The sequence below is a fragment of the Typopeltis vanoorti genome, unplaced genomic scaffold (genome assembly GCF_054136105.1).
Source record: "Typopeltis vanoorti isolate ZY-2024b unplaced genomic scaffold, IOZ_Tvanoo_1.0 HiC_scaffold_71, whole genome shotgun sequence".
Classification (NCBI taxonomy): Eukaryota; Metazoa; Arthropoda; class Arachnida; order Uropygi; family Thelyphonidae; genus Typopeltis; species Typopeltis vanoorti.
In genome coordinates this window covers 426,798-450,176 of record NW_028328177.1, presented here as the reverse complement: position 1 = coordinate 450,176, position 23,379 = coordinate 426,798, and the positions used below count along the sequence as shown (strand labels likewise).

General features: G+C 37.0%; 1 protein-coding gene across 2 annotated transcripts in view; it reads left to right on the top strand.

Annotated features, from left to right (window-relative positions):
* The window catches only part of LOC150092097 (uncharacterized), a 399,637-nt gene that overhangs the window by 8,540 nt on the left and 367,718 nt on the right, over positions 1 to 23,379 (top strand). For both annotated transcript variants that reach the window (XM_090415310.1, XM_090415311.1), the window contains exon 2: positions 21,064 to 21,169. In XM_090415310.1, coding sequence (XP_090271436.1) covers positions 21,064 to 21,169 — 106 coding nt within the window. The remainder of the gene's footprint in view (positions 1 to 21,063; positions 21,170 to 23,379) is intronic.

Below are 23,379 nucleotides of genomic sequence, written 5' to 3'. Positions count from 1 at the left end.
CTCGAATTTTTTTCTTAGCTGGTGATTGGAGGTCGTCTGGGAGGTAGAAAGTTGCACGGAGGAGCGGCTCTGTCTCAAATCGCTCAGAACAGCGGTAAGCTATGCTCATGGTCCGGTGAGTGATAGCAGGTAATGCCGTCCAAGTACTAGCGATGTTATAAGCTCCTGATCATATGATGAAGCAGTTCATCTCCGCCCGTGTATCTGCAGTCCTTGGAAGCACTCAGCGTCTGGGTAGCAGACATTGTGAAGGAGAAATCACCCAATGCCACAGTTATGCCTGGAACAAATCAGTCATGCAAGAATCATGTGAATTTTCAGAATGATCGGAGGATCCAAGGTACCTCACGACTAAGTGAACAAGAGGGAAGATCAACCAAAGGAAGGCAGTCCAGATTGAAGGAGCAAGTATGAAAAGCCTCAATGTATGATAACGTTAAATTTTCCTTTCTCTATGTTATGTGTGTAACTTACTATGGTGTTAAGTGAAACTAAGAGACATTAAGAATTGAGGACTTTGATTTATTTAGAGCAGGACTGTAGCATGAAAAAAAAATGAAAGTACAGTGAGTTAGCTCATATACAGGTTAATTTAATGTGCATGTTTTAGAGAAAGCTGAGATGAATTAGTATGAGTAACGAGATGTATGATGAATGTTTAGTGAGAAAATATTACTCTAGAATAACCATATTTGTGAGTGATTTATTAGGAATGCTGTTTTAATACTGTTGATTCATTAAGAATGCATGTAATCTTATCTGACTAGTATTGGAATTTAGTATGAATGTTAATTGTATTGTAATTGTGTTCATATGCTTAATAAACCATTGCTATTTTTAAACCTAAATGTCTGAGTTCTAGAATCCGATGCACCACTTGTAAAAGTTTCGAACCAGAGCAGGGAAGAATAGGTCACATTGTGATTCACAACTGCAAAATCGATAGTCACTTGTGCACGTCTTGAAATCACTTCTTGGTTAAGATAACTTTATTTAATCTAACTGTTTTAGGTGGCGCAGCAAGAAAAAAATAAATATTCCTAGAACTCTATGAGAAGATAGATTTCAAGAACTTTGCCTCTTAGGTTTTGGCTCGTTCCTGAGGCAATCCCTTTGTGTTTTGGAGATACCACGTGACTCTTTAGGGAAGATCGGAAGTATTGAATAAAAAAATTAACAGCTTAATAGATTGTGACACAACATAAATGGCACAGCCGGTAGGATTGTGAATTAAGATAAAATATATATATATAAATTTCTTTTCGCAAGCAAGTAGGTTTCGGATTCTAGGGGGAAAAAAAAGAAATATATTTTGAAAAAAAAAATTTTTTTTTGTCTTGAAGATAGAAAAGATTGAATTTTGAACTTAGTATTAAAAGATTGTGTTAAATTAGATTGCAACTATGCCTACCCCAAATAGCAGTTCAGGCATGAATGACGAAGAATTCTTCAAGTGCATTAACCCCCAACAAGTGTTTCCTCAATTCTCGGGGGAGGAAACGGACGATGTAATGTCATTTTTTTATTATATAGAGGAACGAAGAAAGACTGGGATATGGTCCAATTTTCAATTACTGGTCCTTCTCCGGAGCAAGTTGACAGGAAAGGCCAGGACTTTCCTATACTCCTCTCCCATTCTGAAGGAGACTTTGGAGTACTCCAAATTCAAAGAGGTCCTGATTTCTCAGTATTCAAGACTGAGAAGTCTAGGACAAAATTTATGGACGATCCAAAGATGTTCTCAGAAAGATAGGGAGAGCGTCTCTGAGTTTCAAAACCGATTGCTAACGGTGGCCAGTACATTGAGTGTCTCGAAAGTTTGCACACCAGAACCGACTCCAATCCTAAGTCGCCAATATATACTCTCTTACTCCACTGGAATCTATTCCACAAACTGGAAAGTGGCCTAAATTCAACCCATTCCCAAGAAGGGCAACAAGTCATTGCCATTCAACTAGTGCCCCAGCTCACTCACCTCAGTCCTGTCTAAAGCAATGGAAAAAAGTGTCATTTACCAACTCCTACACTACCTTGAAGACCTGCATAATAAACAACTGCCACTATGGATTCCATCACTGATGGGTGACATATGTGAGCAGATCTCCTGTTGATCGGCAGTGCAAGACCCAGTCAAAGCCATTGACCGGGTCTTGCACAAAGGCTTACCAAGTAAGCTACCATCATTTGGTCTGACCCAAAACTTCTGTAGTTGGATTGCCACAGTCTGTCTGAACACACACTGTGCGTGATGGTGGATGGCTCCTTATCTTCTCACCATTCAAGTAATGGTGGGGTTCCACAAGGTTCTGTCTTCTCACCAACCCTCTACCTGCTATATATTAACAACCTACTTCAGTTAACCTGCAACCCAATACACAGTTTTCCAGATGATAGAACATTACACTCCTCGCTTTCATTTGATAAACCTTACCCTACACAACTCACCTCAACCTACAGAGCATCAACCACCACCACCCTCAATTCCGATCTCCAAGCCATCATACTGTAAAATTTATCTCTATATTGTATAATCTTTATATCTTATTTCTTTCTATATTTAAATCTATTCTATACTAGAACTTTTTCTCCCTAAAACCTTAATTCTCTTATCTCCCTTAAAGACCTTAATTACCTTAATTCTCTTAACTTCAATCTCTCTCTTGGCCTATCCTTACTTATAAGAACGATGCTAGTGGTTTGTGGGACAAAGGAATTATTAATGGCAGATACCTATTCCTTTGTCTCACACTGGTTCTAATTCCTTTTTCGGATTCAGAGAAAATTTATTTTTCACTGCGCCACCCCAAATCCTAGATTAACAGATTGTGTAGAATCGAGGAACGAGAACGCAGTTAAGCATACAATCTTATGTTACTGAGAGTTAGTCATAGCCTCTCTATAAATTAATCTCCCTCTGTGGTCTGTATTTTATGAGCAAGTGCAATAGAGAAGAAAATCAGGCAAAGTCATCAGTTAAACAAAAAGAACAAAACATTTAATTCAATCGAAACTTTATACATGCTATGAAAAAAAAGTAATCTGCAATTGCTAATGAATGAGCACTAATTACTTAGATTCTCTATATCTATAAGGAAACATAAATTAATTTAATTTTTGTTTGATTCAGAACTTAACACTACAATGGGGTCAGATAACATCATCAACTTCAATGCTAATAAAACCCAGTTCAGTTCTATTTCCCATAAAAAAGAACCATTTTTTCCAAGTATCCTTTTTGACGATACCCAAATTTCCAGACAGTTTGAGATCTCGCTTCTTGGAATTACTCTCAGATCAAACCTCTTCTGGCATAAACACATCACTACCATTGCATCCTCAGCTTCAAAAAAACTAGGATTTCTCTTTCGCTCAAGATGTTACTTCATCTCTGAACAGCTGTTAACCTTTATACAAATCACAAATCCACCCAGCTATTGAATACTGCTCCCACATATGGGGTGGGGCCCCCTAAAAAGCTCTCTCAAAATGCTTGAATCAATACAGAGGAGAGCAATTAGACTTATTAATGTTCCCTCTCTTACCAACTCACTTATTCCACTTTCGCACAGACATTTAGTTTCTGCAATATGTATATTCCACAAATATTTTCATGGGAAATGCTCATCTGAGATAACATCAATAATTCCTCCACTCAGTACTAAGCTCATTGGAACACATGCAGCTGTTGGTCAACATTCCTTCACAGCACACCTAGAAACAAACAGTAAAAGTTTTTTTTCTTACTCCTTCATCCCTGCAACTGCTGCACTGTGGAACAGTCTCCCCCTTTGGTGTTTCCCAAGGAATACAATTTAGCCATTTAAATCAAATGCAAACAAATTCCTCCTCTCCCAACCCATTACCCATACACGGTACTAATGTACTATAGGTTGATCAACCAACCTCTTGTGTATGGGCAAAACATAAAAAAAAAAAAATATATATATTGATATGAGCCTTCTCACTTGAAGGCGTATTATCCGATCCCATTAAGAAGTTGCAGGGCTTTTCATTCTACCATATGAGCAAAATGGCCAGAAAACACATTCAATTTCTAGGTTACACTACTATTAGTGGGTAGAAGATGACATAAGGTGCAGATAGAGGATTAAGTTGTGTATGACAGTGAGTTACGTGGTCTTCAAGGGGGGCCATTGGCTCTTTGGGGGAGGGGGGGGTCTAGCTACAAAAATATGAGCAGATAACTCAGCCTCAGCTGAAAAGGTTATAATTTTCCTCAACTCCTAACTAGATCTAATTCTATTCAGTATGATGTACAGTGAAGAGTTGGTGAAGTATTTGTATCATAAATGGAGATTTTCTTTTATCATCCATAATGGAGATATGTATAATGCATAACATTATACATATCCTTGCGGATATGTATAATGTTATGCATTAAGGGAAGGGCCACTACCCAGACCAGTTTTGACCTTTATTGAGGTCTATTCAGTAGGAGCCAGGCTGAGAGGTAGAAATACCAGGTAGAAACAATGGTAGGTCATCTTTACCTATAGGAGTTGCCAACCTTTATCCGCAAGGAGATGTGTTTTGCATTATGGGAGGTACTGAGATAGGATTGACGTTAGCTTGCACCACCTTTGTTGCGAGTTTCCCAGTGTTGTACTACCTTACCCCAAGTCCTGAAGATATTTTCAGGCGCAAACTTTGTTTGCTCACACTTGGATAAAGGATTAAACTAAATTTATTATATCTACGCAGTGTTTTGTGCACAGAGAATCCCTAGTTTCAAAAACATTACTGGCAATATTAAAACCTGTACTAGACTAAGGTATAAATATGGTAAATTATGTACATCAAGTCAAGAGACCTTTAAAAGCATGCATTTTAAAAAAACTTTGCATATCTATGGAAGCCAGGTACGGATCTTTGCTTTTGCACACTGGAATAGGATCCAGGGATAAGTACTATCCTGAATTTTAGAACTTAAGAATGAGTTATTGGCCTTTTTTTTCAAAATGAAAGTACAGATGCTTTTGTAAAAATGTCTTCAAAATGATATTTGGAGTGCTAAAATAGCATATTTAGCCGATATTTTTAATTACTTAAATAGCGTTAATACAAGTATCCAAGGGAAAAATGAAAATATTTTGACATCCACTGACAAACTGTCAGCTTTTCAGAAAAAAAAGTATCTCTTTGGAAAACCACATCTCAGAAAAAAATACAGTAGAGATGTTTCCTTCACCCCATAATAAAAATGTCGAGGGAATTATTTCTGTTATTACAAAACATTTAACAATATTGGAAGAAAAGATTTCAAATTTTAAATACACCCAGTTAGGACTGGATACGAAATTCATTTGTCACAGTTAATACATGGAGTTGTGAATTGTTGTTACAAGAAGAAGAACAAATAGTTACCTTGTCAACGGATCATACTCTAAAAATGAAATTCTCTGAAATAATTCTTGAGGAATTTTGAATTTTCATTCAAGTCGAACACCCAGCTCTCTCCACAAGGGCACTGAAAATTTTGTTACAGTTTTCAACATATTTGTGCGAGCTCGATTTCTCAATATTAACCAATATAAAAAGTAAAAAGTGTGAAAGACTTACTAATTTAGACAAGAGATGAGAGTAGCTGTTTCTTCTCCCATAGTCCTAAATGAACCGTTGGGTCATTCATGGCTGGTAGGTGATAGTCTTGGTTAGCCTCCTCCACTCATCTCGGTCTCCTGTTCGTGATGTCAGTTGAGAAAGGGAGGAATTTGCTCATTTTTTGATGTTATCAGTCCATTTTAATTGAGGTCGGTCCCTAACCCTTGGTCCCTTCTAGTCTTGCTTTGGAATGCCATTAGCCCTTGAGAGTGGCTATATCACATATTAAACGTAATATTGCCGAAATCTGCAAAAGCTGACAAGCTCAAGTACCGGCCATTATGGATCATATACGCATCCAGATACGCTTCGTATCCATTATATATTTCAATCTAATATCAATAATATCAATGATATTACAATTTTAATATGCACTTTGCATCCATGATAACTTGAACGTCTATAGATGTCTTGGCCGGTAACGTGGTTAAAATAAGTTCCATTTTTATAAAAGGAAATTCCATGCATATTTTTATTATTTTTTTATGACCCTAATGCTTTTGATGCTCCCCAAATTTTTCTTATATTCAAAAGTGTTCCTTGACTTCGAAAAGGTTAAGAACCATGCTTTAAATGATTTTTGGCCACATACAGGAGGAAGACTTAATGCAAGCACAGAACCCTGGGATTTTCAATATTGGTGGGGAATTCTGACAAATGTATGCCTTATAACATGGCATGTAGTGAATGAACAAATAATAAGCATTTTACTCACTCTCTCTCTCTCTCTCTCTCTCTCTCTCTCTTTTATCTTTCTCTCACTGTCTTCACAACAGCCCATTCTGCTCTCTGTCACAAGAATGCGCTTTGCTTTCATCTCAATGAATGATCTGCTCTCTCAGTGATTCATTCTGTTCCCTTTCCTACTTTCTCTCCCTCACTTTACATAAATCAATCTGTCTGTTTCTCTCAGTAATTCATAATATAGTAATATGTAACTTTCAAAGGACCAACTTCCTTCTTGGGAGCAGAACAAGCAGTCATCCCTTTGTTCTGCTACCCTCTAGTCAAGTGCTGAAAAAAATCCTCTGCATCAATGGTATAAAAACTTTTAGCAATTTCCTATCTACTCATTTCCACCTATCAACCAACTTTTGCAAACATTCAATCTGTTGTCAAAAACATACCAGAGATCATTCACCACTTTGTTCACTTGCCTATAGATTCTCTACACTAGTGTTTCTCAACTGCCAGGCTGCAGCCCGGTATCCAGGCCGTGGCATTGATTATACTGGGCCACTAGAAGTTCTCCTGGAATTTCTCATTTTAGTTTTCTAAGCATTTTTCATGAATAAGTATTTTATGGTGGAAATATTCTGAGGAGAATAATATTTGTCAATGTGTCGAAAAGCTCAGATCCAGAATGCCTAAATGACATCCATGTAGCAAATGTCAGTGACCAAGCCACATAGTTTTAAACATGGAAGGATTCATGAATTATCGTTAATTTTCAGATATCAAAATCTTTCAACATTCGGGAAAAGAAATACCACTGTTTATGACTGGTTGTAAAAATTGCCTACAAGTCGATTACAACAATGGGTGGCATATCTGCTGTTCTCAAAACTGAACAAAATAGCATCCGTGTTGCAAATGTTTAATGACCAATCAGCAAGGAAGTAGAAAGAACATTTTTTTAAAGTAATAGACCTAGAGATTTACATTTTAATATGAATAGAAGACAAGGGACTTTGTTTAATTGTGGTGTTATGAAATCTCGTACTGAAGATGTTTGTGATGCAAAAAAAGTGATTCATCCACCTCAAGGTTACAGAGCGATCTCCAGGATGTACAAAAGGAGGGGTACTCCTTTTGTACATCCTGGTATACTATTATAAGTACTTCTGATTATGTATAATATAATATTATTATAAGTACTCGTAAGTACTTATAATAATATTATAAATTTTTGGTGATCAGAATGGGATGTGCTAGTGAAAATTAGCACAAATTAATTTAACGATGTTAGACTGAGAAAACTACAATATGCTACAAGATTTCATTAGACCAGTTATTGATAACTAATTTAAATGTAATTTTATATTTGTCAACATGCCACACCATATACATAAATGTACTAATACTCTTTATGATTATGCCCTAATTAATTATTATTACTTATGCCAGTTTAATGTATGAAGTTTAAAAAAAAAGGGAAAGGTATTCATGAGTAAATCTGTTGGGACCAGCCCACCTCTTTTTTTAAAAAAACCGGGCCATGGTCTCACAAAGGTTGAGAACCACTGCTCTATACCACATCCTCATCCTCAAGAAACTTCGGTGATCAGACCTGAGCACATTAATCCAAATGTGGCCATCTCGCCCTTATTATAAGGAATGATAACTTCCGTATCTCTGCTTATTAGTATTATTATAGTATTTTTATTATTACCCCAAGACCTCGTGGATTCAAAGACTCATCTGGGAGGTGGTTTTCTCACACACACTGCTCATCATACCGTGTCATAAATACACTCAAACTCTTTGAAGACAAAACACTCTCAGGCAAGGCATCCCAATCATTTTCAACTCTGCATGAAAAAAAACCCTCTTTCTCACTCCCCTAATCACACCCTCTTTACGCAGTTTCCAGGGATAACATCTGGTTCTCCTGATCTCCCACTATTTTCCGTAGAACTTCTCCAGCATTGATCGTATAACAACCCCTTACTAACCTTGTAGTCTCTATCATATCTCCTTTTCTTCTTCTTCCTGTCCACCAGATCCTGCAAATTACATCTAAATCTTTCCTCATACTCAATATTCCAGAGGGTAGAAACTACCTTAGTCACTCACCTTTGGACTCTCTCCAATATCTCTTCATCTTTCTGAAAACCAGGTGTCCAAATCTGGGCACAATAGTCCATATGTGGCTTAAACAAAGCCTTATACAACAGAACAAGAATCTCCCTACTTCTACAAGTCAGTGTTCTCTGCATCATTCCCAGATGCTTTTGTGTTGTTTTAAGAATTTTGGCTATGTGTCCCCTATATTTTAGATCCTTATCCACTACCACCCCCAGATCTCTTATTTCCACCACCTCCAACAGTATATCCTCACCAAGCATAAATTCTTCATCCCATCTTTGTTTTCCAAATTTTAAAACCTTACATTTTGCAACATGGAACTCACATCTCCATTCCCAATCACTCAATTTATTCAAGTCTTCTTCTAAGAAGACAACATCTTCTCCAGTCTTCATGGTTCGTCCCAACTTTGCATCATCTGCAAACAACTCAATATCTCTATCCAAATCTTCACCAATATCGTTAAATGTACAAGTTAAACAGTAATGACCCTAACACAGTCCCTTGAGGTACTCCAGAAGTGACTTTCCTTTTCCTGGATATTGCTCCCCCATACAAAACTTGTTGATACCTATCAGATAGCCAGTCTCCAATCCAATGCAGTAATCTAATATCCAACCCCATCTGCTCTAATTTGACTGTCAACTTATCATGAGGTAATTTATCAAAAGCCTTTTGCTAAATCCAAGTATATTACTGTGTATCCTTCTCCTCTGTCTAAGGAAGCAGTCACTTTATTGTAATAATTAAGTAGATTACTAAAACATGACTCCCCTTTAGCAAATCCATGATGTCCATCAAAGATAATACCATCGTTGTCAACCCAATTCTGGATCCAATTTCACACAAGCTTCTCTGACAACTTAACCAGAACACCTGACACACAGATAGGCCTATAGTTTGATGCTTGAGTTCCATCACCTCCTTTATGAAGTGGCACAGTCTCGCCATACTTCCACTCATTAGGAACTTGACCCATTGCAAGACGCTTATTAATAATATATGTCACAGCAGCTGTCAACTCCCTAGCACATTCCATCAGAATACGTGGTGATATATTATCAAGTCCCACAGCCTTATTAACATCTAGTTTACTCAACTCCCCATACACCTCTTGCTCACTTACAGTCAGTCTCTCCGCCCCATCATCTACTGCTCTCGATCTCTCCATGAAGTCACATTCACATGATTGAAACACCTTTATGAACTGCTCCACCACAAATTCTGCAATATCTGTCTTTATATCATTTTCTGCAATCAATGTCATCCTTCCATAATCATTCTTTCTTTTGCTGGCTACATTTCGAAGAACTCCTTAGGATTATTTTGGCTTCATTAGCTGTTCATACCTCTCTTTAGCTACCCTCACCCACCTTGCCTAGTCTTTGTAAACCTCATGGAATTGATTATTTCCACTTCTCTTATGCTGCCTCCATAATACCCTTTTTCTCTGTATCGCATGCTTAATCTCTTTTTTTATCCACCTCAGACCTACCTTAGTTAACTTTCTCACCTTTGGAATACATTTAGACATTGCATCTACTAGATAGTTTTTGAAAATCCCTCAAGCTGCATTGATCTCTTTTCCAGCTCACTCCTCATTTCTTGCTACATCCACAAGCTGTCTCCTGAGCTCTTCGTAATCACCCCCTCCCTTGTAGTTCCACATATACCCTTTTCTCACTGAGGTCCTCATACTGCTGGCAACCACAAAGGTAATCACCTCATGGTCACTCTCACCAATTGGTGGATGATTTAACACTTCATTTATAATTATATCCTCTAATGCAGCGCTTCCCAAACTGTGGGCCGCAGCCCCCTTGGGGGCCGTGAAATAATGAAAACAAATTTAAAATGTTTTAAGACTAAGTAGATTTTTTTATTTTAAAAGAAACGTATTTAACTTTTATTATTTATTATTTCTTTTTTGTTATTTTTTATATTTTAATGGAAAAATTCACACATTGGTGTTGGTTCACAAACTTTTCTTCCTGCGTATTTCGGCGCTTAATGAATATTAGTAAATATTGCTTATTCATATGTTTCATTTCAAAGCTGTGGTTAATTGTATTTACTTCGAATGCTCTCCAAGGAAGCTCCAAATCTTCCTGTCCCTTTCATCAGGCGTTCGTAATCAGGGACTGTTGATATTGACTTTATATACATATCAAAACTCGTTTATATTATCACTGTCATCCGAGCTAGTTTTCTGTTACCAATAAAAGTTTCGCATATACTTCACACATGAAAAAGAGCTTAAACAAGTTCATGTGGGGAGATAGTAACTCGCTTGCAGTGGTAAACAACTACAGCCACTATACTGCAGAGGCAATAAAAACAAGTACTTTTATTATGCCAGTGAATAAGGTATGAGGAGTCTGTGTCATATATTTCTCAACAAATAGTGCAATTAGAGACAACTGGAATAAAAACACTAATTATTGAATCACATGTCCCCTCAATACAGAAACTATGCAGTATAGACTGAAACAAAACCATATGTTGCATGGGAAAACATTGTTATTAATTAGATGTGTGTGAGTTCGATTTCCCAAGGCCGCAATAAAATTCAACCCAACGTGTTAAAACTAAGTAATATATATATATATATAATGAATGTTATGGCAGTCTCACATATGGAATTCGGTTGAAGAGAGTTAGCATTTCAACTCGATTGTCAGCTATGCTTTTATCTTTCGGTTGCGCGATCTTTTGTTAATACCGCACCAATCATATGCACGTTTTAATAACCTGCCTTTGCTGTCTGTTTCGCGTTAGGATTAATTACCGTAAAGGGAGAAAAGTCACAAAAGAGAAAAATTTCCTGGTCCGGGATTCCCTTATTCAGGTAATATTCACTAATTTCATATTATCAGTCCGTGGTGTGCCAGTATCGGTAAGTGGTGCTATTATTTGATCTATTCTACGTTAAAAAATTTAACCCTGAGATGGATAAGGGGCTGATAAAAAATAAAAAAAAAATTCCCGCGAACAATCAGAAGAAGCAGAAACAGACTAAAAAAAAAGGACAGTATTTCATATTTTATCAGAACAGCCCGCATCGTCTTCAGAACCAAACGGTAAGAGGCAAAAAATGTAATATATGCATTTGATTTTTGCAATATTCGCTGTGTATGTTTTATATTGAATATAAATACAATAAATATTATAATAATATATCTCTCTACTACGATTTTTTTCAAGGGGGGCCGTGAAATATTTTAACTTTTGAAAAGGGGGCCCCTGACATCCAGAAGTTTGGGAAGCACTGCTCTAATGAGATGATCAAAGTCCAAGACCCTCAATCCTCGCATGCCCTCTGTTACATACTGTCTGTGGTCATCATCATCATCATCATCATCATCAAATTCCTGCCATGTACCCTCAAGGGGTGTACAGGATATGACAGTACTACATGAAAAAATTACATCATTACTAACTTCCTATCTACAATTTTCCTCCAAATCAGTCTGTTACTTGTCAAGACTCCAACATTATCAGATCTTATATTTCTATCGTCTAAGGCACTTTGTACCGTATCAATCCACCTATATCTTGGTCTTCCTCTGGGTCGTTTTCCTGCCAACCTGGCAGAGAACACTTGTTTTGCTAATCTTTCCTCTCCCATTCTATTTAAGTGACCATACCATCTGAGATTAGCTCTGCTAACGCATTCCTGGATGCTGACAATGCCAAGTTCTTTCCTAATATCCTCATTTTTAATATGATATTGCCATTGATGCCATCTGTTCACGCCTCTAATCTTTCTCAGGACTCTCATATTTGCGGTCTCTAGTCTTTGGTCAAGTGTTTTACTTCTGACCCAGCTCTCAGATCCATAAGTTAAAATTGGTTTGAACACAGTCTTGTATATGGCTAATTTAGTGTTCCGACTAATTTCTTTCTTATTCCATATGAATTTATTCAATTGACTTCCCACGATACCAGCTTTGCTGATTCTGTTGTCTATTTCTATATTTAGTTTACCATCTTCAGTAAAAATTGTGCGTAAGTAGCTGAAATGTTTTACTTGTTCCACAGGTTCTCCATTCACAACACAGTTGACATTTTCAATGATTCTGCCTATTTTCATTGTCTTTGTCTTTTTATTGCTGACCTTCATACCATATCTATTACAACAGCTATTCAATTTAGTCAGAGAATCTTGCAGACTTGTAGCGGATTTATTTAGAAGTATAACATCATCCGCATAAAGCAAAGAGCTGACATTAACATCTCCAATTTTGATATCAGGTTTAATACCACTTTCCTTAATAATGTGATCCATATAGATAATGAATAACAGAGGGGATAATGTACATCCTTGTCTCACACCAGATTTAACATTAAACCATCTTCCTGTACTTCCTTCAATTCTAACTGCTGACTCACATCTCAAATAAAGACTAAGTATTGCTTGAGATAATGCCCCATTGACACCATATAACTGCAGCATATTGAATAGCTTCTCTCTTGGCACCTTGTCATATGCCTTTTCCAAATCGACAAAACTTAAATACAGATCTTTGTTATATTCCCATGCTTTCTCGACTATTTGTCGTAAAGTGAAGATCTGAACCTCACAGCCTCTATTTGGCATGAATCCAGCTTGTTCTTCACCAAGCTTTTCTTCCACAATTCTTCTCAACCGTTTCTCAAGTATACTTGCATAGATCTTGCCAGGAACACTCAGTAGGGAAATACCTCTGTAATTCTCACATTCAGTTTTATTTCCCTTTTTATATATGGGTACTATGAGAGCTCTACTCCAATCATCGGGAATTCGTCCCTCTGTCCAGGCTTTCTGAACTATGCAGTGCAGCCACTGTAAGACTCTTGTACCACCATACTTCAGCATTTCTGGTCGAATATCATCTACTCCTGCTGCCTTTCCACATTTCAAGCCTTTGATGGCTTTTTCTACTTCAAGTATGGATATGTATTCCTGACTGCATGCCTGGTCAGTGTTTTTTATCACTGTGCTGTCATCACTGCTTGTTTCCTTTAGCAGTTTTTCGAAGTAATTACTCCATACTTCAAGGATATCTTTTTCTCCTGTTTTCATTTCACCTTTATCATCTCTAATTCCTTTTACAGCACTCTTTCCTCCATTCCTAAGCTTCTTCAACAACCTCCAGAATATTTTGCCACCTTCTTGATATTTATTTTCTATATTCTTGCGAAAATCCTCCCATGACTTTTGTTTAGCTAGTTTTACACACTGTTTAGCTTTCTTACATTTGTCTCTGTATTCTGTAAGAGTAAAAGCTGACTTATTTGCCAGGAACTTTTGATATGCTTTCTTCTTTTCCTTCACTGCCTCTTTAACTTCCTGTGTCCACCAGGGAGTTCTGATTTTTTTATCCTTGCACACAATCTTACCACATGCCTCTCTGGCAGAATCAATCAATGTTTCCTTCAGAGTTTGCCACTGAATCTCCAAGGTTTGATTCCTGTTCTCAAACTCTTTCATTTTCTTTTCAATAATATTTCTGTATTTTAGTCCACAGTTCACATCTGAGAGCTGCTCAACTTTTATTCGCTTTAAAACTTTCTTACATGTTATTCTTTTCAATATGAAATTCAATTTTATCCTGCTCAAGACTAAATAGTGATCACTTCCAATTTCAAATCCTCTGTACACTCTGGTGTCCTGCACCAGGGAGAAAACATCACTATCAACAATAACATAGTCAATGAGACTTTTCTTATTCCTAGCCTCTTCTCTCCATGTGAATTTGTGCACACTGTCTGTGGTAGTTATCCTTAAAAAACTCAAGAAACTCATTTTCTTTACTTCCATTTGTTATCTCATCATTCCAGTATATATTGCCATAATTAAAATCGCCCATAATGATCACCCTTTTCTTATTAGCTCTTCTAATTTTATCATTTCATTATCACCACCATCCACATTACCTGGTTTATAACAACATGCAACCAAGTATTTCGTTCTATTCACCTCTATCTCATACCATACTGCCTCAAAACCGCTGGCACTATTTCCATCTTGCATTTCTTCTTTGTATGGACATAACTCTTTCTCTATCATCAATAGTACTCCCCGCTCCCTTTTTACCCCTTCCATCCTCACAAAACACATCATACCCTTCCATGTCTATTCCTGTCAGGATGTTGTCCTCATCCAACCATGTCTCACTTATTCCAACAACCTTTGGATGAACAGACACAATTAGTTCAACCATTTCATCCCCCTTGTTTCTTATACTTCTAGCATTTGTATACAAACACAACAGCTCATTTCTGGATCTACAGCTAGTTTCACTGATACCACTCATTTGATGTGATCTCTCCATGCTTGACTGGAGTCATTTCCCTTTCTGCTTATTCATTTTAGAACCCTCTTCCAGGTGATCCCATTGCTTTCCTGTCTACATATCTCTCACATCCTCTTTGAGCACCCACCTTTCTCACGCTGTGTACCCATGTCCACCCTGAGCCTCCCCGTTTCCCTGCTCCTCTTGCCCACCGATTTTCTCATTTTCTATACTCGTACCACTCATTTCCTCATTCATAACCGCCTCTTCAATCTCTTCTGTCGTACTCTCCTGCTCTTCTACATCACTTCCCACTTGATCTGATTCATTCTCTCTCTCACTACTCACTTTTCTACCTTCTAGCAACAGTCTCTCCAAGCAACTCGCACCATAACCACTCAAATGCAGTCCATCGCTCCTACAGTTCACTTCATCCTTAAAACTCATTCCTCACATTAACAAACTGTACTCCCCTCACACATTTCAGCCAACATACTATTCATAATCCTTAATCTCCCCCTCATCTCACCACAGCCATACCTAGGCAACACGCTTACTACCCTTCCTGTCACACTATTTTCTTTTTTCCATCTAAGGAGCCTACTGATATCCATTCTGACATATGGAGTCGCCATACAATGCCACTCTCTCAACTTTTGTTAACCCTTTCGTGCCATCGTGATTTGTTTTAATCGTTTTTACCCGAATTTTCTTGATTTCATTCTGCATCAATTTCATCTCTTGCCTCATCCCATCCAATTCAACTTCCGATCTCGCATCACATTCTCTCTGTCCTTCAATCTTTCTAATTTTCTATGTTCTTCAATAACCAAGAAGTCCTATGAGCTACTTTTTTTGTAGCTATCACCCATAAAAGGTCTTTCTAAGCCTGTGGTATATTCATACTGTATATGCTAAGGATTTTTTTTTCTATTTTATAGCTTATACACTATCTGCGAATAATTGTCTGGATACCCCTGTTATTTGAAGTTATGGAACATTCTAGGTTTGTTAATAACATAAAAACTGGTATGTACAGATAGTAGGAAGCAGTATTTCATCATAGCAGTTGATTACAGGTGGTATGGCAACACAACATGAACTCAGTGAAAGGTGTCATTGTGGAATGTCACATTGGTGGCATGTTGATGCATGCCATTGCTGCTGAAATGGAGCATCCAAAATTCATGGTTGGCAATGTGATCAACAAACTGGAGATGTGCTGGTGTAAATGGAGGGGGGTTCTATTATATCTATCCTTTTATATTATCTTTATTATTTATATGTATTCTTTTAACTGCCTTATTATTTTACTTATATCTCTTTAAGCTATACTGCCTTTCGCACTTGCCTTCTTATTCCTCGAACACCAGAAAATTTATTTGATAAGCTGTGCCACTTATGTCCATTTTTTAGTAATAAGAAGTGGTAAGTGCATCCAGTAGTTTTCCCATTATATTCAAATTACCCTGGATTAATTAATATCTGCAGTCATGGTCTACTATCTGTCCTTTCTCTTGGGTTCCCGATAATAGGCTCTAATTTTTTTTTTTTTTTTTGGAACAGTGCATCAAAGTATTAAACATCAGGCAACACTCTATTAACATTTAAACAACACATTTATTTACCATAAAACAATTTACACTATTCATCATGAAGGTTGTTTTCTTGATCATAAATTAGTAAATAATAATATTTGGTTAACCGATCAAGTGTTGATCAATTTTATTAATTAACTGAACCAACTAGTTTCGCCACACTTATCTATTGGCTTCTTCAGGGCACTTATATATAGGTTTAAACACTCTCACAATTATGCGTAACTGCAAACCGACAAGAATAAAAACTGACTAGAATAATTACAAATAAATAGTATCGAACGTGAGTGAAACACGTATCGCGTGTACAAGATCAGCTAGCTGTTGCTGAGGAACTTTCTGTAGTTTGTATTAAAGTTCATTTCTTCCGTTTTTAAGGTTCTGATTAGGGTTTTCCATATCTCTGGGAGTGTTAGGCCTTGATTTCTGTTAAGGATCACAGTAGAACAGGCGACTGTGGCTGCTTCTTTGAACATTCTTGAATGGTAATCTTCCTCTAAGTAAGGGGAACAGCTTTTGTCCCACTCGATGACATGGTTAGTTGTGGAGAAATGAGACGATAGGCCAGAAATGTCCTGTCTGTTGTTTTTGACATAGCCTATGTGCTCCTTTTGCCTGATTTCGAGGCTTCTCGAAGTCTGTCCGATGTAATTAGAGCCACATGAGCATGGAATATTATAGACTCCAGCATATTTGTAGAAAGGATGGTTGTCTTTTGGAGATCTTAGTAGTTTACGAATAGTATCTATAGGTTTAAATGCTACTCTTATTTTGTGTTGTTTGAGGAGATTAGCGAGCTTGTTGGAGATGTCGCTTACATATGGAATTGCAATGATACCAACGAATTACTACGCAATTTATCTAACTGGCCAACAGACTTGATTAAAAAACTAAAATCGATGTACCCTTTAACTCCGAGACTCTATGGCGTTCCAAAAGTGCACAAAGAGGGTATTCCTTTACGCCCAATCGTCAATGCAATCAACTCGCCCACCTACTTATTGTCAAAACATCTCTCGAAATTCCTACAGCAACACATCCACAACTCAGAGAGTTACATCAAAAACTCTGGACATTTCGTAGAAAAGCTAAAAAACATCACGATATCGGATAATGATCTTCTAGCCAGCTTAGATGTCACCTCTCTCTTTACAAACGTTCCCATAGTAGAGGTCATTGACATCTTAAGTACCTTGTTCCCACAAGATATAACCGCATTGTTTGCTCACTGCCTAAACTCCAATTATTTTTCTTGGAAAAATAAAATCTATCAACAGTTAACAGGCTTGGCAATGGGAAGCCCACTCTCACCTTCATGTGCTGACCTCTTTATGGAAGACTTAGAAAACAAAATCTTAATACAAATTTTTCCTAGACCTAAAATTTGGTTCCGATATGTGGACGATATCTTCATCATATGGAACAATAACAGATGACATATATGATTTTCTCAAAAAGATCAACGCTTTCCATCATTCTATTAAATTCACTCTGGAACTTGAAAGAGAAAAACGACTTCCGTTTTTAGACATCTTAATCAAAAAACAAACTGATGGCAGTATAAATCTATCGGTGTACAGAAAACCGACCAATACAGGTCGCTACCTACATTTTAACTCCTCTCACCACATATCACATAAACTCAGCATTATACAGATGTTAAAGAAAAGAGCTATTTGCATCACAACGGACAACAAGACCCTTCAAGATGAGTTAAAATTTATTTCCAACAATCTGTACTTGAACGGCTATCCAAGAAGACTAGTCAACAAAATCCTTTTCTCTGAACCACCACAAAGAGAACAAGAAGAGATTCAATATATAAAAACGATTGCAATTCCGTATGTAAGTGACATCTCCAACAAGCTCGCTAATCTCCTCAAACAACACAAAATAAGAGTACCATTTAAACCTATAGATACTATTCAGAAACTACTAAGATCTCCAAAAGACAACCATCCTTTCTACAAATATGCTGGAGTCTATAATATTCCATGCTCATGTGGCTCTAATTACATCGGAGAGACTTCGAGAAGCCTCGAAATCAGGCAAAAGGAGCACATAGGCTATGTCAAAAACAACAGACAGGACATTTCTGGCCTATCGTCTCATTTCTCCACAACTAACCATGTCATCGAGTGGGACAAAAGCTGTTCCCCTTACTTAGAGGAAGATTACCATTCAAGAATGTTCAAAGAAGCAGCCACAGTCGCTTGTTCTACTGTGATCCTTAACAGAAATCAAGGCCTAACACTCCCAGAGATATGGAAAACCCTAATCAGAACCTTAAAAACGGAAGAAATGAACTTTAATACAAACTACAGAAAGTTCCTCAGCAACAGCTAGCTGATCTTGTACACGCGATACGTGTTTCACTCACGTTCGATACTATTTATTTGTAATTATTCTAGTCAGTTTTTATTCTTGTCGGTTTGCAGTTACGCATAATTGTGAGAGTGTTTAAACCTATATGTAAGTGCCCTGAAGAAGCCAACAGATAAATGTGGCGAAACTAGTTGGTTCAGTTAATTAATAAAATTGATCAACACTTGATCGGTTAACCAAATATTATTATTTACTAATTTACACTATTATTCCATTAAAGAAAAATTTGCTTAGTTTAACTTTACATAAAACAATTATGTTAAAATGCCCTTTCAGTTCATGAAAATCATGTTACATAAATAACCATTCTCCTCCAATATCGAATTACTATCCTACGCAATAGTACCATTAACAAACAGGTACTTCTTTACTGTTACACACATAAGAATATCGTTACATATAAAAGTTTGATCCTTCAGATACTAAGATAATGCTCTAGGCAAATGCACTATTAACAAACTGTTACTCCCTAATTGTTACACATATAATCTTCTATTACTTATTAAACATCTAAATCCAACCATTAACTCCGTTCAAATTCAGCAGCCTAATCTTAACAGGTCCACTATTAGAATTCTCCTATAATTCACAAAATTGGAAAGAAAAAAATCAAACTCACTTTAGGGCTGCTACCCACTGCATATTCTGATTCCCTAGCTTCGGATTGGAATCCTGACCTTTTCCTTCCCGTATCAGGTTTTTCTCTCCCTTTTTACGCTGGCGGTAGATTTACTGATGCTTCTGTTGGGATGCTGTCCTCCCGCTCACAAGTGAGGATTTTCGGCTTGAGGAGTACTTGCGTATGCATTAAACTAACGGAGCAATTCTTTCCCGCTTGAAGATTCCTCTGTTCGGACGATAGCTCTCAGCAAAGGTTTGTCTCAGATCAAAATGTTTTGCCTGATGGATCGGCTCCCGTCATTTTTCTTTCAGACTACTAGCATGACTTCTCATGAAGTCGCGTCCTCGATGGCTTACATCCGACAGACAACCGCTGGGGTACAGATGACGACTTCTGGATAACTGATGATGACCCATGGATAACCCATATTTGATCTTCTGGCCAACACCTTTTATTCACCTTCTTTTCGGATCACTGCACAAAGACATGGGACCCCGAATATTTCAGTGCGATCCCTTGTTCTTTCTTTGATCTTCTTCTACACTCCTTTAATCCTATTTGTTTCAGGCAGCCGAAATGTGTCTGAAGTTTGTCCGTCCGTCTGACACTGACCTTAAGTGTTTACAGGTGGAATTCACAAATAACTTTCACATATCCTTATAAGGAGCTAACATACAAAGTTTTCTGGTGGCAAGGTATTGCCTTTGTGTAATGCAATCTAGAATTTTCCTTTTTAGGGCAGTAAGTATGGATAGTCCCTATGGGATTATTAACAAATTGTTTTAACTATATACAGATATACAGGTTATTTTTTTAACATCCTTACAGGGCTAAAAATTTATGTAAGGCTTTCTGGCATTATTAATCTATATCAAATTTTTACACTGGCATCACTAGTACAGGAAAACACCCAGGGCAGCCTCTGAATATGACTGACATGGACAAGAAGTTGTTAAAACAGGTGGCATGCAAAAACCTGCTACAGTCGGCACAAACCATCTATGATGAGTTCAAGAGTACGCTAGTAACACCATGGTGAGCACTAATACTCTACAAAAAGAACTCCATTTACTGGGGTTCCACCGAAGAGCAGTGGTACACAAGCCGAACACGACAGCGAAAAATTATTATTTTTCTGGGTTGAACCTAAGAAAGACTGAAATAACACATTTTACTTACTTGTTATACACGTCATAAGCACAACAGTTCACACTTCATGCACTTATAACAGATGAAACTCAGAAAACTTCTTCCATCACTCTTTTATATCATCTTTCAACCAATATTTTTTACCATTTATGTCACTAATGCACCAGCCAAAACAATAAATTCTTGCACCTTACATATATTTCATCCTGACTGACGGCTTCACTGATATAATTAATTTTTGCACAAGTAACAAGGTTAAGTCATGTACTTATTAAGTACTCCTCTTAACATAGAATCACCATACAATTTTCTCCTTATTATCCTTCTCTGGCTTAGTCATGTGTCCTTGTTTCTTAGATCAGATATCAAAACATTGTTCAAATGAATTAAATAATATGTGCTGGTTCTCATATTTCCAAATTATTAATCAAACTATTTTTGAAATTCTATTTTGGCAAAAAAAAAGTTTGCAATCGTAGTAACTTATTTGCATAGATCAAAAGAAATCAAGCTAAGTAGCATGTAATGTTTAATTAATGGATTTCTGAATGAATACTATACGTACATACATAGAAACTAAGAAAAAGTGATTCTGTTTTAGATGTGTATTGAAGAATGCAAACTAAATGTATCCCTTGTCAACAGAGGATGTGTGCATGTAAAAGTCAATTATCCAAATTCAGAAATCTTATGTACTACTCCAGATGGTAAGTAGCTAAATAATAAATTATTACATTATATATTATTATTACTTGACATTTCCAGGGAGTCCAAAGACTCATTGAGGGAGGACACCTACTATACATCTATCTCCACCAACGCCATCTACCACCCATCTCCACCACCACTAGTATTTCCACAGACAAAGACAAACATCCATGCCCACAGCAGAATTCGCACCTGCAGCCTTTTGGCCGAGTTAGCAGATTCGCTAACTCGGCCAACCAGGCCAGCAAAAAAAATGCAATATTATAGAATAAAAATAGAATAGAATAGAAAAAATAGAAAATAAATAGCGAGAAATAGTTGTAACATTATTATTGTCTTGTAATTTATGAATGCTTTTCATAAATGTTAAGAAAATGACTAATCAAAAAAAAAAGAAAAATTTTAACATTTTCAATTCCTTTTACTTTCAAAAAAATAATGCACTTATAAATACAAACCTAACCATCTGGTTGTTCAAGTGGTTGGTGTATACACTTTCCAGCCAAAAGGCTGTGGGTTCGAATCCCACTTTTGACATTCATGTTTGTGATTGTCTTTGGAAATACTAGTGGTGGTGGGCAATAGATGGCATTGGTGTAGATGATGTGGAATGCTGCAGTTGGTAGATTGAGTGGTGGATACAGAGTTATAGAGTAGATGCCCAATCTACTCTACAATAGAGTAGTAGTCCAATGAGTCATTGGACTCCTTAGAGGTGTCATGTAATAATGAAATGTTTTTTTTTTTTTTTTTTTTTGCAAGCACTGGTCAACAGTATTCATGAATTTGTGGTTGATTATTCACATACATACTCAAAATACAATGCCTAATTTAATCCCTTAATATAAATGCTATTTTGGACATTTATTATTATTATTATTATCATTTTTATTATTAACACCAGATCTCCTTGAAGTCAAAAACATTGGTTGTGGGAGGTACACACTTTCACACACAGAACTTATCAAACTGTGCTTTAACCACCTTACCGGCCATTGTGGATCAAATACGCATACGCTTCGTATCCATCGTATATTTCAATGTAATATCAATGGTATTACAATTTTAATATGCACTTCGCATCCATGATAACTTGAACGCCTATAGACGCCTTGGCCAGTAGCGTGGTTAAACTCATTCAGCATGTGTGCATTCACCACACTCTAACAATGCATTCCATTCACCAACCACACTAAATGCTCCTCAATCCTTTGATCACAGCCTCTTTGCACAGTTTCTAGAAAAAATTTCTGTTACCCAATGTCACACAAAGACCTCATCAAATTGTGATTTAAACTCATTCAGCACATCTGCATTCACTACACACTCGTACAATGTAGTTGGTGAGTGGAATGCATTGTCATTCCTTTGAATGACAATGCATTCCACTTTGTTACCAGATTAACGTGAAAATTTTTTTCACGTTAATCTGGTAACAAAAGATGACAAACTTGTATCTCTCAATCATATTCTCTCTTCTCCTTGTATTCACAAGGCTTTGTAAATTTCATTCTCTCAACCTATCTTTTGCACTCCATATTCAAAAAGACTTCCAATCCTTGTTGGAATATGGGATATGAAGACATACCCCACATCATTTCAATCTTCTGAATTCTTTCTAATATATCCTCATCTTTATGAAAACCAGCTGAACAAATCTGTGCAAAATAATCCATGAGGCCAGATAATGGGCTTCTACAATGAAACCATAACTTCTTTATTTTTGCACATCAAAGTCCTCAGCATGATCAACATAATTAGTTGTGACAACATAAAATTTTCAGAATGTGACTCCTGATCTTTGGATCCTTATCCACCACCAATCCTGGATCTTTCATCTCCTCTACCTCTTCAAAAATTCCCCATTAAGCATAGTAGTGTGTATCACATTGCTGTTTACTAACTTTCAGAATCTTCCTCTTCCCGACATCGAAGTAACAATTTCACACACTTCCCCGCTCATACAATTTAGCAAGACCACTAAAGCCACAACATTGCTCAACTCCTCATTCTTCTCCACAATTTTGTCTCACCTGCAAATGGCTGCATAGCTCTCCAGTTACGCTTCTAAATTCTTTCCAATACCCTTAACATACAAGTTGAACGACAATGCTCCAAAACAGACCCTTGCATCATACCATTAGTAACTTTCCCCATTTGGGATACTGCATCTCCCATACAGAACTTGCTGACATATCTCTCTCTGACA